Here is a 15,011-nt window from a genome sequence, read left to right as displayed (position 1 = left end):
GACTGTTAATATTGAGGTGCATTTTGATTTTATTATTTGATCTTTTGTCGTCGTATATAATTGAAAATAAAACCGGTTTTTTCCTGTTTGTTCAATGAAAAAAAATTTTTGTGAAAACAACACAAAAAATAAAAATTAACTCCAGAGATATCGGCTTTCAAAGTTGATGGTCGAAAAATCGACCGGCGGCCGAATATGGATTGGATAAATTAAAATCTGCATTGAATATATTTTTTTTATATGACAAACCTCGATATAAAATTACATATAAAAGAATCATAAATTTTATATTCCGAAAAAATGTTCTTTTTATTTTTAAAATTGACAGCTATGGGATTTAAAACATTAACATTATCAAATACCAAGCTTTGCCGGTTTTTCTCGCCTAAAGTTTTTTCTGCTTGATTTTTCCTGTGTTACATTCAATTCATACACTGGGTGGTAATGTAAGTATTTTTCTTGATTTTAAGATTAAAAAATTATTAGCGCACGCAGGCATCATTTACATTTTAATGCCATTTGAAAGCCATATTTTTTTTTTATTCAATCAATTGCTGTATGCAAATTCTTAGTAAACTCGCACCAAATGCATGAATACCAATCCTCACATTAGGGGTATTCTCTGAGCCTTGCAAAGCCCTTGCAAGGTGCACNATACGAAAACCGGTTTTAACCGTGCAATCCGTGCAATCTGTGCACCATGCAAGGGCTTTGCAAGACTCAGAGAATACCCCTATTGATATACATATGTATGTATGTACGTACATATATTAGTAATAAATATGCATGTAGTATATACATATATGTAATACTCCTATATTGGCAGTAAGAGCTAGTACCGTCCGAAAACACTACAGTACAGATATATCAATAAACACGTACGAAAGAAAAGGAACACATACGCCCTGTGGGGAAAATCTCTAGTTCTGAACTGGGGCGCTTCTAGTACATTTAGACCCAGTACTGGTTCGCGATAAATCTCTTTTGCATGCAAGCAACTGGCGAATTTAACATGGCGATGTCCTGGAAGTGTCAATCTGCCCCCCGCTGCATCCCTTTTTCGATAGTTCCGAACTAGTCCTAAATTCTATAGTTCCTAACCAGTTCTAAAATCGACAAACGAAAGAAAAAAGTATCATGATTTTTCAATCTTTTCGGTTCTTCCGTGTGCGATTTTACATTATTTTCAAAGAAACGTTTTTTTCAATTTGAAATTAAATTTGTTTGAATGATTGTAAGAAATGTACGTTTACATACCTTGCTGTAGCTGACTTTGCAGAGGTGCTCGCTGTTATTGGTTAGATTCCAGATGGCCCCAAGATGTTAATATGTTAACACAAAGCTTTGTTTTGTATTACCAAACTATGAAATAGCATCTGCGAAGCACAGAATAGAAGCGTATTTGAACGAAAAAGCCGCCGAACACATATCTATGTAAAGTAAACAAGCCCCCCGCTGCATCCCTTATTCGATAGTTCCGAAATAGTTCTAAATTCGACAAATAGGATCTAGTGCGTTCTGCATCCCTTTTTCTATAGTTCCGAAACATTTCTAAATTCGTCACTTTGGATATAGATTTGTAGTAAAAAACTTAAAAAATTAGTTTCTTAAAAGTACCACTTTTCGCCGATTTTGGACTGGTGGGGATCTAGTTCCTTTTTGGGGATAATGACCTAGTACGGAACTAGAAATTTGATTCACTAGTCCGCGGTTTCCCTGCAAGGCGTTTATAAATAAACATGTACACAACACATACACAAAAACAGCTCTCAAGTACACAATACATTGACAAAAACGGTTCTAGACTGCCTCGCTTTGATTTCGGAATGCTAACACATTGAGAAGTTAGCTTACTGCCAATATAGAAGTATTACATATATGAGTATAAATGTATGCACACACACACACACATGAAGGTAAATAATTAAAAACTACATTAACTACATACCAGTACACTTAGAATGAGTATTCGTTTACAACTATAAAATAACAGTAAAACTAAACGTACAAACATATGTGCGTTTGAACGTACACTCTTACGGCATGTATTCATCTAATAGTTATTTATGTATATAGTAATTTAAATTAATAATCCCTTATCGATAAAATCGTATAACTAAATTAGAAAAAAATTTGGAAACAAATGCCTGTCAGTACCTACATTCAGTCCTCCTCCTCTCAGCGCTTAACTCAAACGTACATCTATTGTTGGAGGCGGTGGCTGCGCTCTGGACTGCGGCGTCGGTGCTGGATCTGTTAAATCGGTAGCTGTCGTCTTAATTGACTCATCCACGGAAGCGATGCGCGACGCGACAGTCGTTTGAGGCGTTTGCTCGCTGCACTCGCTCGTAGTAGTAGTAGTAGTAGTAGGCGCTTTACTCGTTCCGCTGGAAGCAACTGAATCTGGACTCGCTATTGTTGCCGTTGTTGTAGCACAAGTTGGGTCGACTGTACTCGCATTGTGTGCCGTTACATTTTCCGCACTGGTCGCGCTCGGTTGGAATAAATGAAAGAGACTGGAGTGCTTAACGATGGGCGGAAAAATTAGGTGACTGACAGCGCGCAACCGACTGAACTTGTCGTGACCATGACAATGGATCGTATGCGGCTGCCGCTCTGTCGCGTGACAATTAAAATTGTAATTGTTATGATTATTGCTACCGTTGTTACTGTTATTGTGGGTAGGTGCTTTGGGCGCATTTTTGTCATTGCTGGCGCTGTTGGAATGTGTGTTTGCCGGCGGCGTTTGCGTCACTTTTGTGCCATTCGCCACCCCTTTGGTGGGCGTGGACAATGACTCGCTGGTACAGGAATATGATCGGCTGTTTTTATTCACTCCAGATGCCGTCTTATTATTGCTTGATTCAGCCGCCTTGTTGCTATTCATAGGCAGGCGTTGCGCTTTCTTGAATTTACGCTTTCGTGGTGGCGACAACGGACTCGTGTCCTTTTCAACGACATAAACTCCCGCATTACTGAGTCCTGATAAGCTGGAAGTAGATCGTGAACAGGAACCGATACCACCGCCGAAGCCGCCACCATCTGTATCACCAGTGCTACAACCGCCGCGTGATTGCTCAACAGCATCCAGTTGGGATAGCCGGCGTTGATGTGTCGTCTTCAGCAATCGACCCTTGGCTGGCGGTGTATGACCAGCACTTTTCTTTTGCATATCACAATCACTGTATGAAGAGTCGGTGAGTGCGCGCTGGTTACACCGCATCTGCGTCTGGTATTCCGTGTCATCGGAGCGCAATTTTTCACGCATGATGTGCGCGATTTCTTCACTTGTTCGGGCATGCCCCAACCGGCCGTTTGGTCTAACGCTATCAACACTATTGCTACCACTGCTGTTCGAGATTGTTGGTAGGAAGACTTCATCCAATTCGGATTCGTCGGGACTGATGTAGTAGTTGCAGTTGTTGTAGGAGTAGGAAGCACTGTAGGCATTGCCGAAAGAAGAGCCGCGACGCTGCTGTTGGGATGCGGGCGTAGGCGGCGTATTCGCGCTTCTTCCAATGGGAAATTCGTAGTTGATACCTTCCAGCTCGGCGCCACTTGAGGCCTCCACTATATTCCACATATCGCGGCCAATATCAGCGGGCACAGAAGCCACAGCGGTCACCGTCTGGTTAATGTTGTTTAGGCAAGGTGTTATAACGCCGCATTTTGGCGTCGATTGCGAGTTCTTGAGTGATTGCTGTTGCTGGCGTAACCAAATGGGAGAATCTGAAGAATTTATTAAATGAAGCGATTCATGTTTTTTTTTGTATACAATTTCCAAATAATATTCTCTACCATTATAGTTACCTACCTATATAAATGCGTGGTTGCAGCGAGTGCCGCAAACTCGCCTCTATGGATTGTAGGCGGTGCTGACTTGCCAGCGAGAAGCGATGCATTGGATCCACTACTGGTTCAACCTCAATGCCAATTATCTTCAAAAGCAAATTTTTCAAAGCCAGTCTGAAATCCTTTAAATGATATGCATACAGCACAGGGTTGCCGGCCGAATTGAGGTGAGAGAGTATAATGCAGAAAAGTGTCAGCTTGCCAGGCACCTGACAGTCGGGACAGAACGCCTTGATACAGTTGATGGTGTACAGCGGAAACCAACAGATCATGAAGAACAACACAATTATGGAGAGATTTTGGGTAGCTTTCACATCGCGCTTGCGTGAAGCACCTAAGACGCGTAGCATAGTGCCGCCATGTGGGCGGCCAGGTGTTATTTGGACTTGTGTGTTGGAAGAACGGCGGCTACTATTACTCGTCGGGTTCATTGTGACTATTTGGCGTACCTGTAGAGGTAAATCAATGTATTGTTGTTAAATTAGCTGCAGTGCTATAAATTTCGAAAATCTCGAAACTCGCTCTTTTAATAAAATTTAAAATTTTGTATGAAACATATTTATGTATGAGTTGCGACTTTTGAAGATTTTCGAATTTAAGGTAATCAACTAATTATTTTAATATTTAAAGTAACCACCCACCTGTTTGACGATGACGCGATAGATGTGCGTATAGAAAGCCAACATTAGCAACGCCGGCGTTATTATGGTTGCAAAGTACAGAAACACCAAATAATTGTAATCCATTACTTTCACAAAATGACAGCTCATATCCGCTTGGTTTTCGGGCTTCACATGCCAACCAAACAACGGTAGAAAACCCACAATTGTGCCAGCGACCCAACACATCGAGATGATTACTGCAAAGAAAGTGAAATGTGGTGAAAAACAATTAGTCTATGAGTAATGAGTATAATGAGAAATAGAAAGAAAAAAGTGTAACACCACAAAAAAACCACGAAAAAAATAATGAACCGAACTTTTATTCAAGGAAATTAGTAACGTCATAGCGGAAGCCGCATATTGGGGTATTTATGTACAGCGTATATTTTCATATACGAGGGCCTCCTGATAGTTCTGTTCTAATTTAAAGTTTTTTTAATTGGATACTAGCTGAATGTGAAAGAAATTTACTATGGAATTCCATAGCAGCAAGCTTTTTATATGAACTCCATTAAGGCCGTTCAAAAAATTATCTTACCCATACGAAAAATGTTGTAATTCAAAGTTGTGGGTCCTTCTACTTACTATCACTCGTTAGGAACCAAGTTTGGTGTCTGCTGGTGGTTAGCTGCTGGACCACATGGCCTTACTTAACGGCCACGCATCGATTACCAAACCAGTAGATAGTGATGAAGGGCAAGTTCGCTTACAGATTCGGTCTCCTAAAGAAGGCAAAGCAGCCGAGAATTGTTGCGCCAGAGACACTTGTTGCAAATGTGGAAGCTCGAGAGCCGTCTGAAAACTCGATAGAAGCCGACTTGGAATCCCGCTCTTCTACAAGATTAGCCGCTGGGCAGGGTGGTAGCTGGCACTAACGAACCAAACGCACTACCAAAAAGGGTAAACGTAGCTCTCAGGCTATTCACCGATCAGCTCAAGTGAGAAGAGCCAGAAAAAAGGGTTCACGATGGAACAAAACGAGGGCTATCGTCCGTCCAAGGGTGACTTCGAAGGAAGCAATAAGCGTTATAAGAGGCTACAAGCTAATCGGCATCATGATAAAGGGCCATTGGCTATGTTATGCAGATTAGGCAGCGTACAGAGAATCACTATTGACCTACTCGAAGAACTCTGGTGCCATGCACGTCAAGTAAAAGATCTGAGCCAGTCAGGTTGATTAATATATGCCTTCTTGAGTTGAATTCCTGTTCGTGGAGAATTTTTTTTAGGCACCCCCTTTCTTTCCAGGAATGTTGCAGCTCAGGCCATCGGTGTGTGCATCCGCCCCTACTACACCACCAATGGAAGTCCAGAAACTTGTCGAATATTGTCGACTCACAAACCGTCGATCCAACAACTGCTGTAGGGCAGCACCAAAAACGACGCATCGGTTGATACCCCTGAATTTATATGGGATTCGCCTGTTCGGAACGAAGCATCGCTCTCGGATTACCAGGTTCGAGATCCCACAGCTAACAAAACTTCACGAATTCGCTTCTAGAAAAATAAACTGGGACTGCTGGAAGCCTATCCTGTCAGCGCAGTTCATTATGGCTGAAAGGTCACATGTCAATTGAAACTCTGCACGAGACCTTCTCTTTGCTTAAAATTCCATCGAACGAGCGGTTGCTTTGAAGCACTCACATAGTAACCAGCCTTACTTTCATATTCCCTTATCTAAAGTCGTTGACTTACTATATCTGAGAGTTAACTAAAAGAAAGATTAAACGCCTCGATTACGATCAATTCACATGCTTATGTAAAACATTTGCGCCCCTAGAATGGGAACCCGAACTAATCGCGTCTAAAGTTAACTTGAGCCGCAGCACTTAGATGTGGGCCCCTACAAGTGCTGAAGGCAAAGTTTCTACTCGGAAAATATTCGAGAAACGGAAATAAAAATACAGATGAGATGGTAGGAGCGCATTGCAAAAAGACTGAACATCGAAACCGCAAATTTCGGATGTATTTTAATTCAACCCGTTTCCTCTAAGTGGACAACATCTTTGATAGCTTCTTGGAAAGCAGACAACTCCTTGTCGATAAGCTCTTCTTAGGTAAAAAATAGCTAAGATCTTCTTTCAATATTTAAAAGCACTACTCCCTTTTATCTACAGCACTTGCCCAACGACCCTTGTAGCACATTAGGAATAAAAGATGGTGGGCGAACTCTGTAGCTATAAGCTAATATCCAGTACATCACGTGATGAATGACAAGCACGCAATGCATACTACATACATAGCGACCCTTAAGAGACTCAAGGGCTACTAGGCAGCTATTACGTAAAGAGCAAATTAAATTACTATGACGCTATCTGTAAACCAAACAAGTGTCACTTTCTTATGCATACCTAATAAATACAAGCGTACTTGCTTCAATAAACGTAGAGTGTAGCACAAGACCGAGCCCCTTAAATTATATAGTAGCTGCAATATGCTATGTACTTACATATAAAAGGCATTACTTGTCGGGACGAGCCCACTATTGCCTGTCTATTTAATTCACATAAATTTTTGTCTGTTTTACATATGAATGATTCTATCACTATGTAAATATGTATGTATATGTACTCGTATTCTGCCTTCACACTGCCGTTTAATGGCTGCCACAGTAGTATAAATTAAGTAAACATGCGCGTCCGCCACATCAATTGTATGTCCCGAACATCGCCTGTGTGAATCAACAATGCGCCAATTACATACCTACATTTAACTCTACAGGCGGTGTAAAGACGGTTCATTCGTATGCTGTAAAAAGATTACTTACGGTTGGGTTAATTGAAAGAACTATTTTTAGTTGACTTGATTCATTCAATGGGCCATAGCAGTCGAACTGGTGCCAGTCACTTCACATCACACAGTAGATATTTTAATAGACGCGTTTAAAAATTAACACGATTGCATTAAATTCGTTTTGTTGCAAGTTCTGAAGGGAGATTAAAAGACTAAAACTGGGAGTTGGAAAAATATCGGCTCCTTTTGTTTCCAGAGGGGAAGATTCTGTAACCAGTTAGCGACAATTTTCGGATCGCTATCGCTCTTTTTGACGCATGATATCAATGTTTTTGCGTCAACAAAAAGACGCAGCTCAGATCATCGGTGTGTCAATATTAGGCGGAGAGTAGGAAGTCGTAATTGCATCCGTCAACTTTTCTATCCTCACCATATCACCAACTTGTCCACCACCTGCTGTGGGCAGCACCAACAGCAAATAATGGGTTGAAAAGTAATAGATCTCATTCTCTGCTACAGGTCTTATCCTGAACTTATATGGGATTAGCAAGTTTGAAATGAATCATCGATAATATCTGGCTCTTACGCTATCGATAGCTTGTCCTCACTCTTAAATTTGACTATCTCTAATCTTATACAGGATGAGCTGAATATAAGGAGCACCACTTTTTTGAAGAAAAATTACATTTTTCTGAAGAAGTGAAATAACTGGGACAAGCCTTCATAGAATCCGCAATTTTATAAATCTATTCATAAGATCAGATCCTCGTTTGGTACCACCAGTTGGGGGAAATAAACATCAGAGCGATACCATTTCCAAACCCCTACTGCTATTTTCTATGCCCACCTGGTGGAAGAAGTCCGTAAGGAAGCCCACGCAGGCAGAAATTGGATAATGTGAAAGATACCAAGTTCAGACACGCATGCATTCTCAGGCTTATAGAACAAGAGAAAGAACGACATATTAGCCTTGTGAACCTGAGGCTTTCGCGGTTTAAGTACATACATAAGTTCAAGGCCTTTTCCCCTAGTAGAACCCACTGGGACAATGTCGCACCTAGTCTTTGGAATGATTTAAGAAACTGGCCTTGGAACCCAGAAGGAAGCTAATTATGTTTGTGAGGCTGAGGTGCATGCTAATGAACTACGTCCAAGATAGTTTATGAAGAATGGGGCAAGAAAACAAAACTACTTAAATAGACTCTGACAGCTCCGAAAGCACATGGGGTAACCCCAAAGCTGATGTGGGACTGCCGTCAGCAGGTTGATCTCATTTGAACACTCTGGCGACATGAACAATGAAGTGGTTAATAGGAAAAGGGCTGCATCCCTACATGAGCACCTTATTCGATTTGAATTTCACAGCCGACTCGGATAGTACATTTGTTACGGTAAATAATTAGTTTTAAGTTGCTATCTCCCTTACTGATCTGCATTTCCAAATCATGTTTACCTATCTCTTAGGCTGTTGTTCTCTTAGACATACCTATGTGTGTCCTGGAGTCCAACAAGTTCAGGCATTAGCGTGACTCACTGATGATAGCGATGCGCGACATTTCCAAAAAATTTTTCACTACTTGACAATCTAACGCTTTCATTTTCGCTTAGCTGTCAACGAATATATGTACATATGTCCATAGTGACTTTTCTATTTTGCGACTTACTACTCTGTGTAAGATAAATAGCCAGCCAGGCGATCTCCAGGTCCTCTGAACATAGACTCTCGCTAATTCCTTTTTCCACCATTGATCCATCGGTATAAATGGTAGTGCCATTATTTTACAGCGGTGGACTAGCATCCCATCCTAAAAAGCCTAAATAGTAAGTTGCAGAGTGATCCTGTTTTGTGGTACATCTTTCGATATGGCGGCTGCACCAGTCAGTAGTTTAGGTTAGGTTGAGGTATGTGTAGTTGACAAATTTGAGCAATCGCCTTACTTTTACGTCCGAAAAATCACTCAGGTCTCCATGGGTTTCAGCCACAGTCTACTCCTTCCCAGTGCGGGACAATCGTATAGTAAGTACCCTGCTGATTCAGGTTCCTCCTAGTTTCTGCAGATCATGCATAGCCCAGAAGATCTATCCTCCGCACAGTATAAAGAGCTCTGTACCTTTTCCAAGTCCCATTTTGGCCAGCGACTCCATTGGCTTGCCCATGTCGTTTGAATGACGCTCCGGCTCTAACGGTATTCAAAATGGTACCCGTTGGTGGTAAAAGAGGAAGAAGGAGGCCCCCACTATGATGAAAAGGCCAATTCGAGAAGGACTTGGAATTTCCAATTGACGTCAGTTGGCACAAAAGAGAAACGACTGGCATGCTTTGCTAAACTCGCCCAAAATCGCTTAGGCGGTTACAGCGCCAAATAGGAAAAGAAGACTGTCTAAGTATAACATTCGGCAGCCTCATGAATAGCCGCAGGTTTAGCTTGGAAGATGCTACAGTGGTCCGGTAGGTGGAACTACTTTTGTACTCCAAGTTGCTCCGACTTTTATTTCAATTTTAGACCGTCAGTGTAGAACTGAATAGAATCTATGTGTGCGGGAAAATCTTCAGTCCTAGTCCAGTCACAAAATGCATCTGAAACTCCGTATATTCTCTAAATCGGAAGAGCTCAATTCTCGACTTTAAAACCTCCTTGCTACCAATATTTTTCCGATATCTTCCGCATGATTCCTATGTTCATATGCTGTCCTTTAAATTCTGTTAATTCTCATTTCTGTCACTTGTCACCCACTAGTTATTCGACTATTTGTTTTTGTCATGAACTGAACCGAAGAGTTTGCAATTTGCTAAAGACAAATTAAATGCGTCATGTCTATTTGACGTGGCAAGTGCTATGCGTGTATTGCAGGGTTCAGCTTTTGCTGAACACTATGTATGTATGCTCAGAGGGGAAGGAACGCGTCTAAGTTTGCTTTGTTTCGAAGCTGGTGACTCGTAACAAAAACAGCGTGACAAATGAATATTTTCGCGCGCGGACTTACGCATACGGGCGTAAAAAAGAAACTACGAGTATTTACTTAATTAAAGTAAACAAATGTAGTTTATACCGTGTATTCGTGTGGGAATGGCAATAGTTTGGGGTTCGCATGGCACTTAGGAGCAACAACAGCTGGTGCACACACTAAACGTAGTAAGTAAGTAAATAATTGTTGGATGAAGTTCGTTGTTAATTAGCTAAATGGATGTTGTGATATTTTCCAAAGGTGAGTGAATCCTTATAGCTCAATGGCCACTTGGTAAATACTGTTTTTGGTGATTAAATAGTTATTTTTGTTTTCTTAATTCGGTTGAATTGCAAATATTTCGAAGGGCAAATATTTGGTAAAAAAAACAACATTTAATGGAATTAAATTTTACTACGTATATTATTTATTTTTTTTGTAGAAAAATAAAATCTTTTAAATAAATAGTTTATTTTGATGAGGCTCTTGATGAGGCTATTGATAGCTCCATAAGTTATCATGTGCCGTGCTATTATTATTGCGGCCATGGACCTCTACGTCATAAATATTCTTACAGCTATCTTCCTTGCCTTCCATGTCGTCGTCATTCATTGTTATAAACTTTATTCACGCAATATATGATAAGGATAAAAATGTATTATTTTAGCTATCATAGAAAAGCAGCTGCGCTGAGCAGCCACGGCCAGTGGGAATTCAGTGACATGGCGTCATTAGCGGGGCACAACGTGCATTCTGCGTAGGCGGGTACTATCGAATCAACGATTCTATCACTATATGTTAGCGTAGGTTGTCGCGGTCGTCTATAAGATACACTTAGGCTCAGGGCCCATTATGATGCCGCATGTGGGGTCAGCAGCCCTCAATCCCTCCTAAAACCATTTTGAACTTCGCAGGAATTTTAAAAGATCCCTGGTATCCATGCATCTAAAGTCCTCCTGTAAGCCTCTCGGAGATAAGTACCTTGCAAGTTTGTAACGTTACTCTTATTTTGTCGTTTATATCCTCAGTAGGAAGTTTTGTGCCAAGTTGCGACAGTTCATTGGCCGTACCATTCCTCTCTAAGTCGCAGTGTCCCGAACCCATATCACCTTTCGGCCAAATGACTCAGCCATCTCGTTAAGAGATGCACATTTCATGGCAACCATGGATATTGTCGCCTGCAATGGTCCGGGGGACGAAAGCTAAGAGAATTTCCCAGGTGATGGGAGTATACTCCTCCACCAACTCTCCACTCCTTATAGCGTCTTGTAGCCACTCTTCCCTTGAGGATAGGAGAGTCGTAAACGCTATAGAGAAAACTCCATTAGTATCTTACCGTGACCGTAACTGGTATTTGACCATTTATGTAGAATGCTCATTCGAATTTCCGCACCGCTTGCGGCCTGTTTGGCATATACATAGGTCTACTGGAAGAAAATTCAGTAGGGCATGCAGTGCCTTAGATGGTGTTGTTCTTATCGCACCAGTTATAAGTGTGGACGCAAGCCTTTGGACTTCATCCATATTTTTAAATCTTACGCCTTTCCCAAAGGTCTGTCACCATACCGCTACACCGTGATAGTGCATCTATTACAACATATGGGATAGAAATGAAGCTCCAAAGTTTAAAATTTGGGTTTATATGGTTTTGGTTAGAGAACTGTATTTTATTTGTCGTATTTGTATTTTAATTGAAAAAAATAAAACCTTTTTAAAATACCACGTTTTTATAAATGGACTAACACGGGGAAAAAATATTTCGCAGTCCCATAGCAATTGGTGTGATAACTTTTGATTTGAAAATTTTAGCAAAAGTCATAATAAACAATTTATGAGATTGAAAAGGAAAAACGTTGGACTGCGAAATAATATTTTCCACTTTTTAGTCCATTTATAGAAACGTGGTATATTAAAAAGTGTTTATTTTATTTTATTTATTTTCTACTTTTCAGCCTTGTCTGTATAAGATTTTGCAATAGATCTTAAACCAATTCAACGATATTCTGATTTGTATTGTATTTTATCAAATTTACTTTTTATTTATTTTCTGTTTCAACATATATATATATCAGAGCTGTAAAATGATTGAATCAACATAGTCTGCATTCACTCGGCATTCCTTTCAAAATGTTGATTGTTGGTTTGTATAAATAAAAACTTCATTCCTGAGTGGCTTAAAATATTTGAAAACAAACAAACTGTGTTTTGTTATTGAATGCTAGATTGCCATTCCGTATAGAATGTGAATGTTCAGCAGCATTCGCACTCACACATGATTGTATATTTAGAATGAATGCACACTTTTTTTTTACCATTCAGTACCAATAATTTGTTCCCAGGGTTGATATATTTTATACTTTAAAGTTTGAACATATCTGGAATTGAAACAAAAACAAATATTTTATTTCAAAGTATATGTACTTATGTATTGAAGTTTTCTGCCACTAACCCNAGGTATGTACATATGTAATAATTTCTGCACATACCTTTTATTGGTACATTGGTAATACTTATTTAGAAAGCTGACAATTTTCGAAACAGAGATGTAAAAATCGTTAATAATTAACATTTTTCATAATGACATTCTTGGCAGAAAAATATTTCTCTAATTAATATTTTCATTTATTATAAATATTTATACAAATTTAAGTGAAACAAATTAATGATAACGCTCAATAAACTATTTTTCGTGTCGAAATTTTGAAATCTTTTCAATAAAATTCAACCTTGCGTATTTTTCAGTGGGTTTTGTGTATTTAGAATATTTATATCGATTGATTGGTACTGAATGAATGTGTGCACACATAGCAAAAGCTGCATTCATCTGAATGCTTATTCAGTGTTAAAAGTTAATGTTTCGTCATTCAGTTTTTTCAATCTTTCTTTGAATATGTTAATGTGTGCAATCATATCTACTTTGAGTGAATGTAGAATTGGAAAATTATAAGCCACATTCCCCAACAAGGAAAAATTCAATGAAAACATAATAACATAAAATTCATGATTTTTAATTTCATATGATTTCACAGTTTTACAGCTCTGATATATATATATATACCTACATATGAGTAGCAATTAATTTCATTTAAAAAATGGCATGTAGCGCATATTTTCAGGCGCAGTAATAATAATGCGGTTATTAAATATTTAACTACTTCCGGCGAGGTAAATGTCTAGGCTAGGTTTGCTTATCATATGAATGTATTCTGAATTCTTTTCTGGATTCTATGTCTGGACAAACAATATTCCGAAATGATAAAAACGTGGCAATAATAATGCAAATTAAATAAAAAAATAACCCAGAAAAAAATTTAGAAGCACATGTGCATGAGATTGTATATATGTACTAAAAAGATTAGCTTATTGTAATCGGCACTTAATGAGAAACTTCATACACAGTGCTATGTTAAATTACCCAATGACTTAAAATCAATTTTAAGTCCACTTGTGCAGCCCTCTTACGCGTACACTTCCAAGTAAATGAAGGCATGCCAGACATAAAGCAATTAACAGCATTTGTAAATACATAGTCGACTTGTTGCTATGTACAATTCAAACTATAAAAATTGATTTTTATAGCATGTAGAGCTGCAGAAAGTAATAAATTGCGGACAAGTATATTTGAAATGAATAAACACTTAGGTCCAATTTCAGGTGTGCAATTTAAGTGCCGATTGATGAGTAAGTATCATTTTCAGATCAAATACATATTTACAAAAATAGCCAATGTCGGCTTTTTAAATATGGAAAGTTAGCCCTGATTTTGTATACGAATTTATAATTAAGTTAAATGGTGTTTAGATTTTTACCGAAAATTGGCCCTTAAAGAGATATTTCATTAAATATTACTTTACAGTTTTTAGATGCATATTCCGATAGCAAAAAGTTATTCAATATCGACCTATACTTCGCAGAAGTAAGAAAAAGGACTTTAAATGAAAACGAGCATAATAGAAACTCCCTCATGACATATCTTAACGTTGCTAATAGTGTCTGTTTACTATTCCCATTGCCTCAACCAAGCACTCAGGTAATAGCTTTAGACTTAAATTGACACACCGAAGCTTGTTACTCTGAAAATCATGTTCGTTAATTTTTTCCCATGTATCTTGTTTGTATAATACTATTTTACACAATCAAAATATATTAGAAAAAATTACCGAACACCGAGCTACCGAGTACCAAGCTCGGTGTGAAGACCCCTAACGAAATTCTTGTTAACAGATCAACTATAAAGTATGGACAAAATGACCTTGAAAATTTACATGGCTTATCGTTTGCAGAGCTGACAGCCAACTCGGGTGGTAGGATTAGGTGAAGAACGCTCGATAAGTGAAAATCATTTTTTTTTGTATTAAAAAAATAATTTAGCTTACCACATCATTGAACATATATTCGGTAACCCAAAATAGGAGCTTGTGAAATGACACTAAGAATTGTGCAAAAATTAACAAACACAAATAAAAATTAAGCAAAAAACCAAACCGAATTCAATTCTCATAGAAAAATTTATGAGTATCGGTAACTCCTTCATGATCCAAGGATCGAACCTAAATCACATTAGTATGGGACCCACCTCTGAGGTACAACCGTTCCTTTAAAAAAATTATAGAAAGCGGTTCAAGTGGTCTAAATTTATGCGATAACATACATAAACAAAAAATAAATAAAATATACCGACGAATTGATAACCTCCTCCTTTTTTGTTTTTTTTTTTTTCAAATAGAGTATCTACCAACAAGAAAAAGTCAAAATTTCAGAAGTTATTGGTACTCACCAATTGCCGTACGCGTGCGCACATTTCGCGAATATGCCATC

At 38.8% G+C, this 15,011-nt stretch overlaps 1 protein-coding gene across 1 annotated transcript; it reads right to left on the bottom strand.

Moving 5' to 3' along the window:
• Positions 1-2,185: 2,185 nt before the first annotated feature.
• Positions 2,186-15,010, bottom strand: LOC108376790 (uncharacterized). Its single transcript, XM_017633032.1, has 4 exons — positions 14,971-15,010; positions 4,494-4,711; positions 3,815-4,301; positions 2,186-3,729 (listed from the first exon to the last, which is right to left on the bottom strand). Exons 1-4 carry the CDS (start codon positions 15,008-15,010, stop codon positions 2,186-2,188), a joined length of 2,289 nt encoding a protein of 762 aa, XP_017488521.1.
• Position 15,011: the final 1 nt, after the last annotated feature.

This window comes from Rhagoletis zephyria, unplaced genomic scaffold (genome assembly GCF_001687245.7).
Source record: "Rhagoletis zephyria isolate East Lansing unplaced genomic scaffold, Rhagoletis_zephyria_1.1 Rzeph_scaffold_10966, whole genome shotgun sequence".
Taxonomy (NCBI): Eukaryota; Metazoa; Arthropoda; class Insecta; order Diptera; family Tephritidae; genus Rhagoletis; species Rhagoletis zephyria.
Note: the sequence above shows the minus strand (reverse complement) of the source record. Positions and strands in the feature narration are given on the sequence as shown.

Bases quoted from the DNA above. Each gene is read 5' to 3' on its own strand.
- LOC108376790 (XM_017633032.1), bottom strand. From the start codon at position 15,010: ATGGCATATTCGCGAAATGTGCGCACGCGTACGGCAATTG. The intron at 4,712-14,970 runs GTGAGTACCAAT...CTTTCTTTGCAG, and splicing joins GCGCACGCGTACGGCAATTG to TAATCATCTCGATGTGTTGG. The intron at 3,730-3,814 runs GTAGGTAACTAT...TAAATTCTTCAG, and splicing joins GCAACCACGCATTTATATAG to ATTCTCCCATTTGGTTACGC.